The sequence below is a fragment of the Hippoglossus stenolepis genome, chromosome 5 (genome assembly GCF_022539355.2).
Source record: "Hippoglossus stenolepis isolate QCI-W04-F060 chromosome 5, HSTE1.2, whole genome shotgun sequence".
NCBI classification, from domain to species: domain Eukaryota; kingdom Metazoa; phylum Chordata; class Actinopteri; order Pleuronectiformes; family Pleuronectidae; genus Hippoglossus; species Hippoglossus stenolepis.
In genome coordinates, this window is record NC_061487.1 from 9,247,261 (window position 1) to 9,258,904 (window position 11,644).

Below are 11,644 nucleotides of genomic sequence, written 5' to 3' on the forward strand. Positions count from 1 at the left end.
GTGTTCAGCATCATGGCCACTGGGGGGGCTGTTCACCTACCAACCAGCCAACCAGGGTGCGTTACCAAATACTACAGTCACGATAGTTGCTGGGTTACAGTCACCCTCTTCAGCGATAGCTCTTATTAACAGCTCTAATTATGTCACGCTACTTTTAGCTGGCCCAGTTTTATAAGTGGTCCTCAGATAGAATAGCACAGGGACAAATTATTAAAGAGATATGTATTGCATTGTGTGTTATGTAGTGTTAGGTGCTGAGTCTTCTTTGTAGCAAAGTATGCAGAAGCACATAAGGAAAAACATGATTTGGGATTTAATTTGATTTACTTTACGACAGTCACATGATAAAACAAGTCACAAGAGTCACTGTCAGGCAGTGACCCCGATGCAAATACATGTCTCAGACTAGAAAACACATCAACAACATTATAAAATACAGTAGATAAACAGTTGGTCTGTGTGCAGTACATTGTGCAAAGCTTTTTCTCAGAGCCTGATTTCAGATATAAATATAATGTAGAATACAAGATGTATGACGTATTGTCAGGTTTCATCGGGTGATTAGAAAGATGCCATGAAATAAAATGTATTATTATTATTATTATAATTAAGAGTTTTAGATCACAGTTCTATCACAACCTATAACTATAATGTTTACAGCACTACAACTTCTACTGTAGTCACAATAGTAAATAATATAATATGCTACAAGGATGCTATTTATTGTCGGTGCTACACGAGGAACTTGCTGTGTTAACCGCTGCCTTTATGGTAACGTGACCTCACCAATGACCCATGACTGCATTGAGGAAATGGGCAGAGAGAAAGTGAGAATGTATAAGGTGAGAAATCTGAATTTCCCCTAATAACCTAATGGTCTAGTTATAAGAGTAAAGAGTATTTCTATTGCTTTTGGTCACTTTGTGTGTTGGTGGTGAGAAGATCACTATCCCAGGTCTCTGAAGTCAGAGGAGCTGCTGCGCAAATAGAAGAGAAAAAGAAGCAGAAATTACTTGTTTAAATTAAGATTTGGAGCAAAGCATCTGCCAAAATACATAGCTTTAGTGTCTATATATGTTACACATGCTGATAAGACCACCGTTTTCTTGTAAAAAGACATATATTATCAACAATGCATTTAGTTTTAAGCAGTGCAGGAATAAGTATCTGTAATTTAAATAAAATTAACACAACATGTTCAAGTTATCAAGTAAAAATGTTTAATACCATCATACAGCATGAAACAGTTGTGCTGTTTGCCACAATATGCAGTTTGTCCCACTTGTTTGCAATGGTACAGTAATTTGATACTTATTTTTCTGATTGAAATGTGTTTTTAAAAGAGGACATGTACTCAGACAGTGACAATGAATTAAAGGTAATAAAACGATCATGTTACCTTTCTCTGAATGGCCTTTTAACAAATGGAACTTGCTCCCTCACAGCTGTCCCAAACACCAACATCTGCTTTTCAGTGTCAATTACACACTATAAAAAAGCAAAATCAGTCAATTATTATAGTATCTGCAGTGTCTATACGTTTATGAAGATATTTAACTGTTCCTGAGTTTGAGTCAAGGTGAATGAAATGATTTACCTTTAGTGACTTAAGTGTCTTGTTTCCCAGCGACATCAGTGGCCTGTCACTTTCTGCAAATACAAAATACATATAAATAAATGGTGGACAATAATGTCAAAGTGGCTACAGTCTCAAGGAGTCATTCTACTCTCGAATGAGTCATATTTCTCTTCCTTACCAAGTATGGCAAATGAGCACATTATCCTGAGTTGTCCGATGGTCAGACTGAGCCCCTTGATGTGGCCGTCGATGTAGAGTTTGCTCTGAAATGGAAACCCATCCATCTCCTCTTTGTTCTCCTCCACCAGCTCTTTCAAACTTTGGGAGACACAAAAGCATTACATTGAAAATTAACTAATGTCAGTCAAATAGACAGATGCTGAGAGTGTGAGCTCTGAATCCTCTCACCCTAATCTCTCCACAGTCAGCGAGGACATCAGGTTCAGTCTGCAGCCTGTGTCGATCAGCACATTCACCTCCTGTCCTACACACTGCAGACACACAAAGGAGGTCAAGGTGGAAATGGCTGTATGAAGGATGCAACAGAGCCTTAATTACAACAATTTGATGAAGCAACTGTAATACAGTATTTTTTTTTTTATCAACATATTGTATGCACCGTAACCAACTGGCCATCTTCCACTCACCTTACATTGCACATAAATCAAATATTCCCTCTCTTCTTCCTCGTCTTCCCGTGGATTTAAAGGACTGCAGCTCAGGAGGACCCCTCCGTTGTTCACCGTCACTCCGCACATGTTTATCCTTTCTCGGGAAAGCTTGGACTCCAGCAGGCGCTTCTGAAGGATATGGTGCGGCTGCTGCAGTCAAAATAAAAAAAAAACAGTACAAGCATGGTTAGAAAATGGGCCAAGTTCTCATTTCATTCCTGTAGAGCTGCAGTTAAGACGCTATAAGGACACTGTCCGATGAACTTCAGCGAGCTTCTTCAGTGTCCAGAGACCATGCAGATCAACTAAAATGACATACTTCACAAGAACATTTACCAGGTTACTTATAGGTTTGAGTTCAAGGGTGAGAATGTCAGTGAAATGTAAATGTCAGAGTAAGAGACACAAACACACAATTATAAAGAAAATAAAGACAGAAGAAAAAAAAAAAAAGAAATACAGAAATAATACTGTTAACAAAAACTACCAAAAATGTTCAACTTGGGTGAAACACAAAACTCAGCTCTGCATTAGGCAATGACCGCTATAACTATTGGGCCCTTGCAGTTTGCACTGGCTTGACTCAGGTAAGATCATCACACACTTCCCCCCGGGACCTCCAGCCTCCTCCTTTATACTGGCTGGGTCTTTACAGGGCACAGGCTAACCCCGTGACATAACCCATCACAACATTTTAGTATGGTTATGATTGAGTCTTAATTCGTGCAATATGGGAATTCTATTTTTATGCATGCACCTTACTAATAATGTTTCAAAGGAACCCCAGACTAGTTCACTGGTGTGAAAGCAACATTATATCCATTTCCAATATACCAGCCAGGTGTAATAACTTATATAACATTTACAGGTTGTGTTTCACTGCCCCCTCAACAAAAAAGACATACATTTGTCATAATTTAAAAATATTATCTTTATATATTATATTACAGAGGCTGGACTATACGATGTAAAATATACAACATGACAGACACATGCAGTGGCTCAGCCAGTTTAAACGGTTGTTAAAGTGAACAAGTCCAAATAGGATAAATGTGATAATAATGTTATTAGGCCTGTCAGGTGGGGCTCACCCCTTGTTTAGAAGTGCCGAGCATCTTGAGTCCATCGAGAGGCAGCAGATCAGCAGAGTCTTTGTGCAGGAACCTGATCGCCTGTTTCAGTCTCCTCTGCTGCCTCAGAGCCGCAGCGTCCTCCTGCTCCTCCTCCCGCATCCCTGTGAACATGACGGCGGCTATATGAGTCAGACCGAGGCGGAGAGAGTCTGTCGTGTCCCCCACACTGTTGACATATGGTGACTCACTGCAGTCTTCTCCTGAACGATAGGTGTCGCCGCTGAGAAACCGCGGTCATGTGGTCCCTCATTATATATATAAATATATACAGTATATACCCTATATCCCCCCACAGCCTGTCAAGTTTCAGAAGATATTACTGCAGAAAATGTGGAGAAACTCAAAGGGAATTCATAATTTTCATTATGGCATAACTTGCTCATAATAAATATTATTTTAGTATATTATTAAGTCCTTAATAGGTGACCAAGAATTTCCTCTTAACTCTTGTTCATGGTGAACCCCACTGTCAAGTTTCAAGAGATCTTACTGTAGAAAGTTTGAGAAAATTAAAGGGAAATTCAGTTTAACCTTAAAACATTGAGACCTCATGACAAAACTTGGTGTGGAAAAACGGATGATTCATGCTTTTATCTCCAGTATAATCGAGCACTGCAATTACTAGTGCACTTACAAGTCATCCAAAATTCAGCTGGAAGAACTTTAACCAAATCTTTTTTAAAAAGCCGACATCATCCCTGCTCCTATATCTCTACACTAGCTACCAATGAGCCACAGGACTTAGTTTTACTACTCATTTTAAAATCTCTTAATTGAGCTGCTTCCAAATACACCACAGACATGATAGTCCAATATAACCCCGTGAGACCCCTTAGATCACTGATCCATTGAAAGGTAGAACACAATGCCTTTAACGGAGCTATCTTTGAAGGTAATCATCATATTTCATTCTATTTTTATTTATATTATTTTCCCCTTTCAACTTATTTTTAAATGATGATACAGATTTATCATTCATATTTCTTTTACCTATTTTTTTTCTCTTTTATTGTTCCCTTTTGAATTCTTTATTTTGCTTGAAAATGTAATTTCCTACTGTGCTTTTAGATTTAAATTTCTTTCTGATAATTTGGTCTCTGTGTTGTTTTTAATGTTCCTGCAGCATCTTGAATCCCCCTCCCTGCATGACACGTGTTTAATAAATAAAATTACCTATGAACAAAAACATGAATGAACGTTTATAGAAGCTTTAATAACAAACGGTGGTGGACATAATGCTCCTTGAATAGATAATATATAAGACTTCCTGATCCACACTACCTACCAGCTGGTGGCGGTAAAGCTAAAGATAATGCGGCAGCCTCATCCACAGAAGAAGAAGGACACAAACGGAATGGCGGCGGCTCGGATGATCCTGCAGATGTTCGAGGAGGAGGAACTCTTAATTCTCAGCTTGCTGGCTAAAAGGCGACGGAAGAGACGGTGGGCAGTTCGGCCTCCCAACGACGGCCGAAGTGTCCTGGGGGAATTCAGCGTCCTGGTGAAACCCATGAGGACGCTGGACGAGGGGAGGCACTTCAGCTACTTTGGGATGTCTGCGCAGCGGTTCGACGACCTGCTCCGTCGGGTCGAGCCCTTCGTTCGCCACGAAAGGACCCACAGCAGCCCGGTGGACCTACCGGAGCGGCTGGCGGTCACACTGCGGCTGCTGGCGTCCGGAAACAGCCAGAGGAGTGTGGCCGACAGCTACAAGCTGGGAGTGTCCACCGTGTCCCGCATCGTGTCCGAGATGTGCTCGGCCATCTGGCAGGCGCTGGAGGAGGACTACGTGTCCCTGCCCAAAGGGACCGAATGGACGGACATCGCACAGGACTTCTGGAGACTGTGGAACTTCCCTAACTGTGTAGGTTGCATCGATGACAGACGCGTCAGCATCCGGACGGGCAGTGACTCCGTCTACTACAACGGCGCACAGTCCATCGAGCTGTTTGCCACCTGTGACGCGCACCACCGCTTCACGATGGTGGACATTGCGTCGTATGACTGTGAGAACGAGAAGAGGATTTTCCGCATCAGTCGCTTCGGGTCGAGGCTGGTGCACAAAACCCTGGGGCTCCCGCAGCCGGTGGCCCTGCCTGGCTCCGGCACCAAGCTGCCCCACGTCTTCCTGGGAGATGCTGCCTTCCCTCTGCACGAGAACTTAATGCGGCCTTACTCAGGTAATGCGTTTAAGCCTTACACTTGTTGTCAGTGAAATCCATCATGGACAACACCTCTCACCCCATGACTGCATCAAGGACGCTGGAAGTAGGGATGCTGAGGGGGCTGCTGGAGTACCCCCCCACTGGCCAGGGACTGTTACTACAAGGCTAAAAAGTTGACTATAGATGACCATTAACAAAAACGTAATTTCATTTTCTATAGTACTTTGAGAGTAATATAGCAGTAGGCTTACTTTTTTATTTGTTATCTTTTAATATTTAATTTAATTTCAGGATATTCAGTCTAGTTTTTGTGTTGCCTATCTGATGCACAAATGTGACATGGATAACGTGAACTTAAATGATTTCAGTGGTGGTAATATTGGATTACATTGGTCTTTAAACAAATTTGTTTAAAGACCAAGTTTCAAGTCCAATTTCCAAGTCAAAACTGGCATAAAATGTTGTTGGTTATTCAGATTCATACATAACTCACAAAGCTGCTGCACTGCCTTTTTAATATAATGTAATTATATAGACTTTCTCCCAGCGCCCCTGACCTACATGACATTGTGGGGGCCCGAAGCAGCTCTTTCAGCATCAGACCTCTGAACCCACAGTGTAAGAAGGAACGCCTCATACTGCTGTCAGACTCCTAATGTAAAATAAGCATTGCTCTGGGTTTCATATCACAACCATTCACCATTAATTGCACTATTTTGATAAAAATGTCCTTTTGCACATCAGTGTCCTCTTGCACATTTCTTTGAATTTCTATCTGTATAAGGTATACAGTACTTATTATTTATTCCATATGTATGCCTCTTATTGTGAAATTCAGTTACATAGTTTTTATATTCATATCATATTTAATATTTTGAATTTATATATATATAAATAATTAGGTATAAATTCAAAATATTAAACAATATGATTGAAATTGTATCTATTTCAAGATCTCATACATAATGCACAAATACAGTTTTCATCCAAGTACATTCCTCCACAAATATTTATATCTGTAGGTAAAGGTGTATACTATATTATGTACGTATTGCCTGTATTTTTATAAAATGTTTGTGCCTATCTTATTCTATTTTATACTCATGTTCTCTAGTCTACCTCATTCTGACCGTCTGCTGCTATGACAAGTGAATTTCCTCTTGATGGGATCAATACAGCTTACCTTATCGTATGAAGAGTGGCTCTGACATTTGTATTTGTTTAATCTCATTACAATATCTTTTGTAAATTTTGCAGGTGTCAATCTGGATGATGCTCAGAAGACCTACAACTCCCGCCACTCACGGGCCCTGAAGGTCATTGAAAACACTTTCGATATCTTGGTCGCACGCTGGAAGATTCTGGATAGGTCCATTGAATATAACCCAGAAAAGGCTGTGGACGTCGTGAAGGCTTGTATTGCCCTCCACAACATGCTTGCACACAATGATGCTGCAGAGTCTCTGACGTGCCGCCGCTACATCCCACCCAACTTAACGGACAACACAGGGGCATCGGGAGAACTCATACCTGGTGAGTGGAGGAGCCTTTTGACAAGACACACCAACCTGAGAGACCCTGGGAGATTCTGCTGCACACGAGCATCCAACGTTGCAATTGCGGCGAGGAATAACCTGAAGTCATTTTTCCTAACACCGCAAGGACTCTTACCCATGTAATTAAGAGACATTCCCTGAACTGAAGTGGCCTTATTGATTGAGCAATAAAACATTTAGCTAATTGTGGCAACTATTATTATTTTTTTTTTAATCTCTTACTTCACATAAAAGCATCAAGTTATCCTTGTTATCTCCTCAGTTTCAAGGTGATATTTCTTTTACACAGACCACATTTACATAGTCAATTTAATCTCAATAACATTGAGGAGTAAATAGCTGGTGCCTGTGTATGATGGTTGTTCAGGGACTGGTGAGCATGTTCTTGGATGAGTGGATATAACTACTCTGGAGAGATTTATTACATTTAATATGGTAAGTTGAGAACATAATGAGCTGTACAGGAGCATAATAGGTAGTAACAGGGTCTGAATGGGTGCTACGTCTCCTGAGTTATCACACATCAGTCTTTGAGCAACTACAATTTTCCTGCATGTGCTGGGTTAAAGCAATCAAAAGCATGTATATATGGTTAGCAAACCAAGTATTTTATTACACAATGCAATGTGAAAAGCAATGCAACCCCACTTCAAACAATAATATTAATAACAATGCAACAATGATAAGAGAAACAAACATTAAATGAAGACACCACAGAACACTGTCATGATGGCAGCCGTGGGTGTTTTGTAGTGTACTCGTACATGACTTGGTACAGTTTGTGCATGGCCTCTTGCTGGTATGCCTCATCGACTGAAGCCAACATGTCCACTAAAACCCGAGCAAACCGTGTGTGTGGTGTGTCTTGTTGCGGCAGCTCCTGCTTATTCTGGTTCTCTCTGTACTGTTGCATGAACTTCACCCTCTCCACCTGCAGCTGCTCCAACCTCAAAGATAAGGACTCGTCGGTGTGCGTCCTTTTTCGTCCGGATGCAGTCGGCGAGGGCGCACAGAGGCATGGCGATGGGGGCTCTGCAGGTGAGGGAGATGGTGGAAGGCCCGATGCGGTGGAAGAGGCCGAGATGATAATTGGTAATGAGAAGTCTTCCGCCGTTGAGCAGATGTTTGGTGACTCCACTGCAGGACTGCATGGTTTTGTTGCAGTGTCCTGATGTAAAAAAAATTAGAGAGGTTAACATTTTGATCAGTTCCAGGGATGTTAGAAAAATGTGAAAGAATTGTGAAACTTGACTGGCACTCAGAGCTCAGACCTCAGCCAAGGCCCTACAGTCCCCCTAAATTCAGTCAAGCTGCACCAAATTACACACTAATAGATATCAGTAATCTTCAGTAATCAAGATCCATGAATCACTAACTGAGAAACTGAAAATGTTGTGTACGTTTACTTTTTGTTGTTATTCCAGCGTTTTTTGTGCCTCTAGACATGTTTTTGGGGTTGTCCGTCCGAATGCGATATCTCAAGAATGCCTTGTAGGAATTTCTTCCAATTTGGTATAAATATTCACTTGAACTAAAGGATGAAATAATTAGAATTTGGTGGTCAAAGTTCAAGGTCATCGCACATGTTTTGCCTTGTGAAGGTGATATCTCTCTCTCCAACAAGGAATACTTTCACATTCAGCACAAACATTCACTTGGACAAAAGGATTAACTCAATTGATTTTGGTAGCCAAAGGTCAAAGGTCAAGGTCACATGTCTTTTTTTTTTAATGTGATATCTTAATATCAACTTGATGTACAAACATTAACTTGGACTCAAAGATGACCTCAATAGAATTTGGTGGTCAAAGGTTAAAGGTCAAGGTCACTTTGACCTCACAAAGCATGATTTTTGCCTAGTGAATGCGATATTTTTGGGACAGGGAGGAATTCTTTCACATTTGGCCCAGACATTCACTTGAACTTGGATTTCATTATGGTAGCCAAAGGCCACGGTGGCCTTTCGAATTATGTTTGTTTTTCTTAAACATGATATCTTAAGATCAGCTTCAGGGAATCTCTTCAAATTGGGTACAAACATTAACTTGGACTCAAAATTGAATTGGATATTTGGTGATTGGAGGTCAAAAGTCAAGATCACAGTGACCTCATGTTACTGTTACCTGTATCACGTCTGCAGACTGCTTGAGGGAATTTATTCAACTTATCAATTGTTACTTGAACAAAGATTTTCAGTTAAGTGATTATGTTTCAGTGGTCAAAGGTCACAGTGACCTTATATGAATCTGGGAAAAAAATATGTAAAAATATGTACACTGAAACGGCACTGGTTGAGGCATACAACAGAAGTGCGGTGATTCTAGTTTTCGTGCTGCTGTTCTTACTCTTAACTACACCGAGCAAGATGTGCTGAGTTACTGTCGAGAAGATAAGTGAGACACACACTTTATTAATCCAAGAGGAAATTGAGGCTCCAGTAGATTCAATACGTTCAGTACAGACTATACAAAACTGTACAAACCTAACCACCACAGGAACTATCATTAGCATTTAAAGGAACAGGCACTCAAAACAGGTCACTCTGTGGAGGGCTGTTTATACAGAGGTAAAAAGGTGCTGTTTTAAATGATCCTTGTGGTATTTTGACCAAAGTATGTTACAGACATTTCATTAAGACCCCACAGGGAACCATGTCAACTTGTGGTAAATCGACATGTTCATGCCGCTGAGCGTTGTTAATTTTTTGAAAAACGATATGATAGTATCAGTAAAATCAGTGTCTTCTGCCTCCGTGTCCTTCTCTCAAAACCAACGACGCAGTCTGCAATGATCCATGTCCAAGACGATCGGTAACGGCTTCTCTTCTTCATCCTCGCCGCTGCGAGCGTGTACGCGTTTCTTCGCCCGGACGTAGCGGTCGCGGATGTTCTTCCACAGTTTCCTGCAGTAAACCTCGTCTTTCCCGAGAGTCTGCGCGATCTTCCTCCAGGACTTCTGAGCCATGTGGTGGTCTCTGTGCTCCCTCATGGAGTGGTCATACAGGTGTCTGTGCAGGCGGACCTGCTCGCTCAGCCTTGTCTCCAGTTCTATCCCTCCGAGTCCTCCGTCCTCTTCTTCCTCTTTTTTCCGCTTCGTGGCGGGTGGTTTTGTTCTCAGCTCTTCCATAACGGCAGGTTTATGCTCGCTCTTGCACTCGCGTCCGGCGACGCGCCACAAATGACGTTGTTTCCGCTGGCGCGCGGCGTTGTCGTTAGATCGTGCACATCAATGTCCATGGCGCGCAGTAGAAACACTTTAACTCTGTTAATGTTGACAATATTGTCTCTGACTTTAACTTTGACTGTAGAAATATTATACCACGTTGTCTTGATTATAGTGATGCTTTTCCCCTCATTATTTGCTTCTCGCCAAATTCCATATACCTAAATGTTAATACACGAACAAATAACCCCACGTTTTTGTGTTCATGAATGAAATGTATGTCAAAAACATATCATAATTTGTGTTTTTAGGTGAATTTTCTTTGTTACTATACTCTCGCACACTTGTCTTTTTCAATTTATTTCCTATTTTTATTTTCATGATAAATATTTTCCTTTATATTGCACTTATCTTTTTTTTGTCAGTGATTTATCTATACGTATGTGATCGATGCTAAAAGTTTAGTTTAAAAAACTGTACAAGCTAGATTCTACTGTCTAATCTGGCATTGCTTTGTAACTGGACAAAAAGATGCTGATTAACATTTCAAAGAAACACCAGAAACAACAGAAAGAGACGTCAGACATATGAACTTTCACCATGAACACATGACAAAAGAATCACGACTTTTTGGGGGGATATGTACCAAAACCATGTTTCTAACACCACTGCTAACAATGACCTCAGTGCTAAAATATCACTGAATTAACATCTTTTGAATATTGAAATTACATATTATGTGCATCATAAAAAACGACTCCATGGCAGGACAGCTGGGTTGTGGAATATGTAAGTAATTGTGTACCTTACAACGTTGCCGCTGAGTGTATATCCTGGTTGAGACTCTGTTGCTCACTAAACCAATAACTAAAGACCTTCAGTAAAGCTGCGCTCTGCAGGCCTGGAGCCATACTGTGAAATTCTTTGCCTCTGAATTTGAAGACAAAAGGGACATCGGAGGCTTGTACGTGCTGCTTCAATTTTTTTGGAGGCTGCATAATCCAATACAATTTAACAGCACCACAAACCAAATCATCAGACATGATTCAACTGTATGATGATTTTAGAGGTGAACAGGTTATTAAGTACGCCTTGCTGTACCTGTCCTCAGAGTGAACATGTGCCTGGGCATTTGATCAAACAGCACAAACAATAAAATACTATACTATACTATAGATTATTTTATAATCAGATAAGATTTATTGATCCCACGCTGGGAAATTCACTTAAAGATGGAGATAATATGAACATAATAAAAACTGTGCAGAATGATGTTTTTCATAAATAGTGCAAGTTAACTGTATTGTCTTTATGTAGCTCACTTTATATTTAGACATTATGCATTTTGCAACAATGTAGACCTCATGTAAATGTGCAC

At 40.7% G+C, this 11,644-nt stretch overlaps 2 protein-coding genes across 3 annotated transcripts; one reads left to right on the top strand and one right to left on the bottom strand.

The window, feature by feature from the left end:
* Positions 1–305: 305 nt before the first annotated feature.
* LOC118109402 (nuclear receptor-interacting protein 3) lies at positions 306–3,578 on the bottom strand. 2 transcript variants are annotated; one of them, XM_035156508.2, is made up of 7 exons: positions 3,342–3,578; positions 2,227–2,400; positions 1,988–2,070; positions 1,758–1,897; positions 1,598–1,650; positions 1,400–1,488; positions 306–974 (listed from the first exon to the last, which is right to left on the bottom strand). In XM_035156508.2, the coding sequence occupies exons 1-7, from the start codon at positions 3,492–3,494 to the stop codon at positions 947–949; spliced, it is 720 nt and encodes a 239-aa protein (XP_035012399.1). In that variant the 5' UTR covers positions 3,495–3,578; the 3' UTR covers positions 306–946. The 2 variants fall into 2 exon arrangements, with proteins under 2 accessions (XP_035012399.1, XP_035012398.1); XM_035156507.2 differs by having other exon boundaries at positions 306–977.
* A 1,106-nt stretch (positions 3,579–4,684) lies between these two features.
* Positions 4,685–7,293, top strand: LOC118109393 (putative nuclease HARBI1). Its single transcript, XM_035156484.2, has 2 exons — positions 4,685–5,563; positions 6,806–7,293. The coding sequence occupies exons 1-2, from the start codon at positions 4,696–4,698 to the stop codon at positions 7,225–7,227; spliced, it is 1,290 nt and encodes a 429-aa protein (XP_035012375.1). The 5' UTR covers positions 4,685–4,695; the 3' UTR covers positions 7,228–7,293.
* Positions 7,294–11,644: the final 4,351 nt, after the last annotated feature.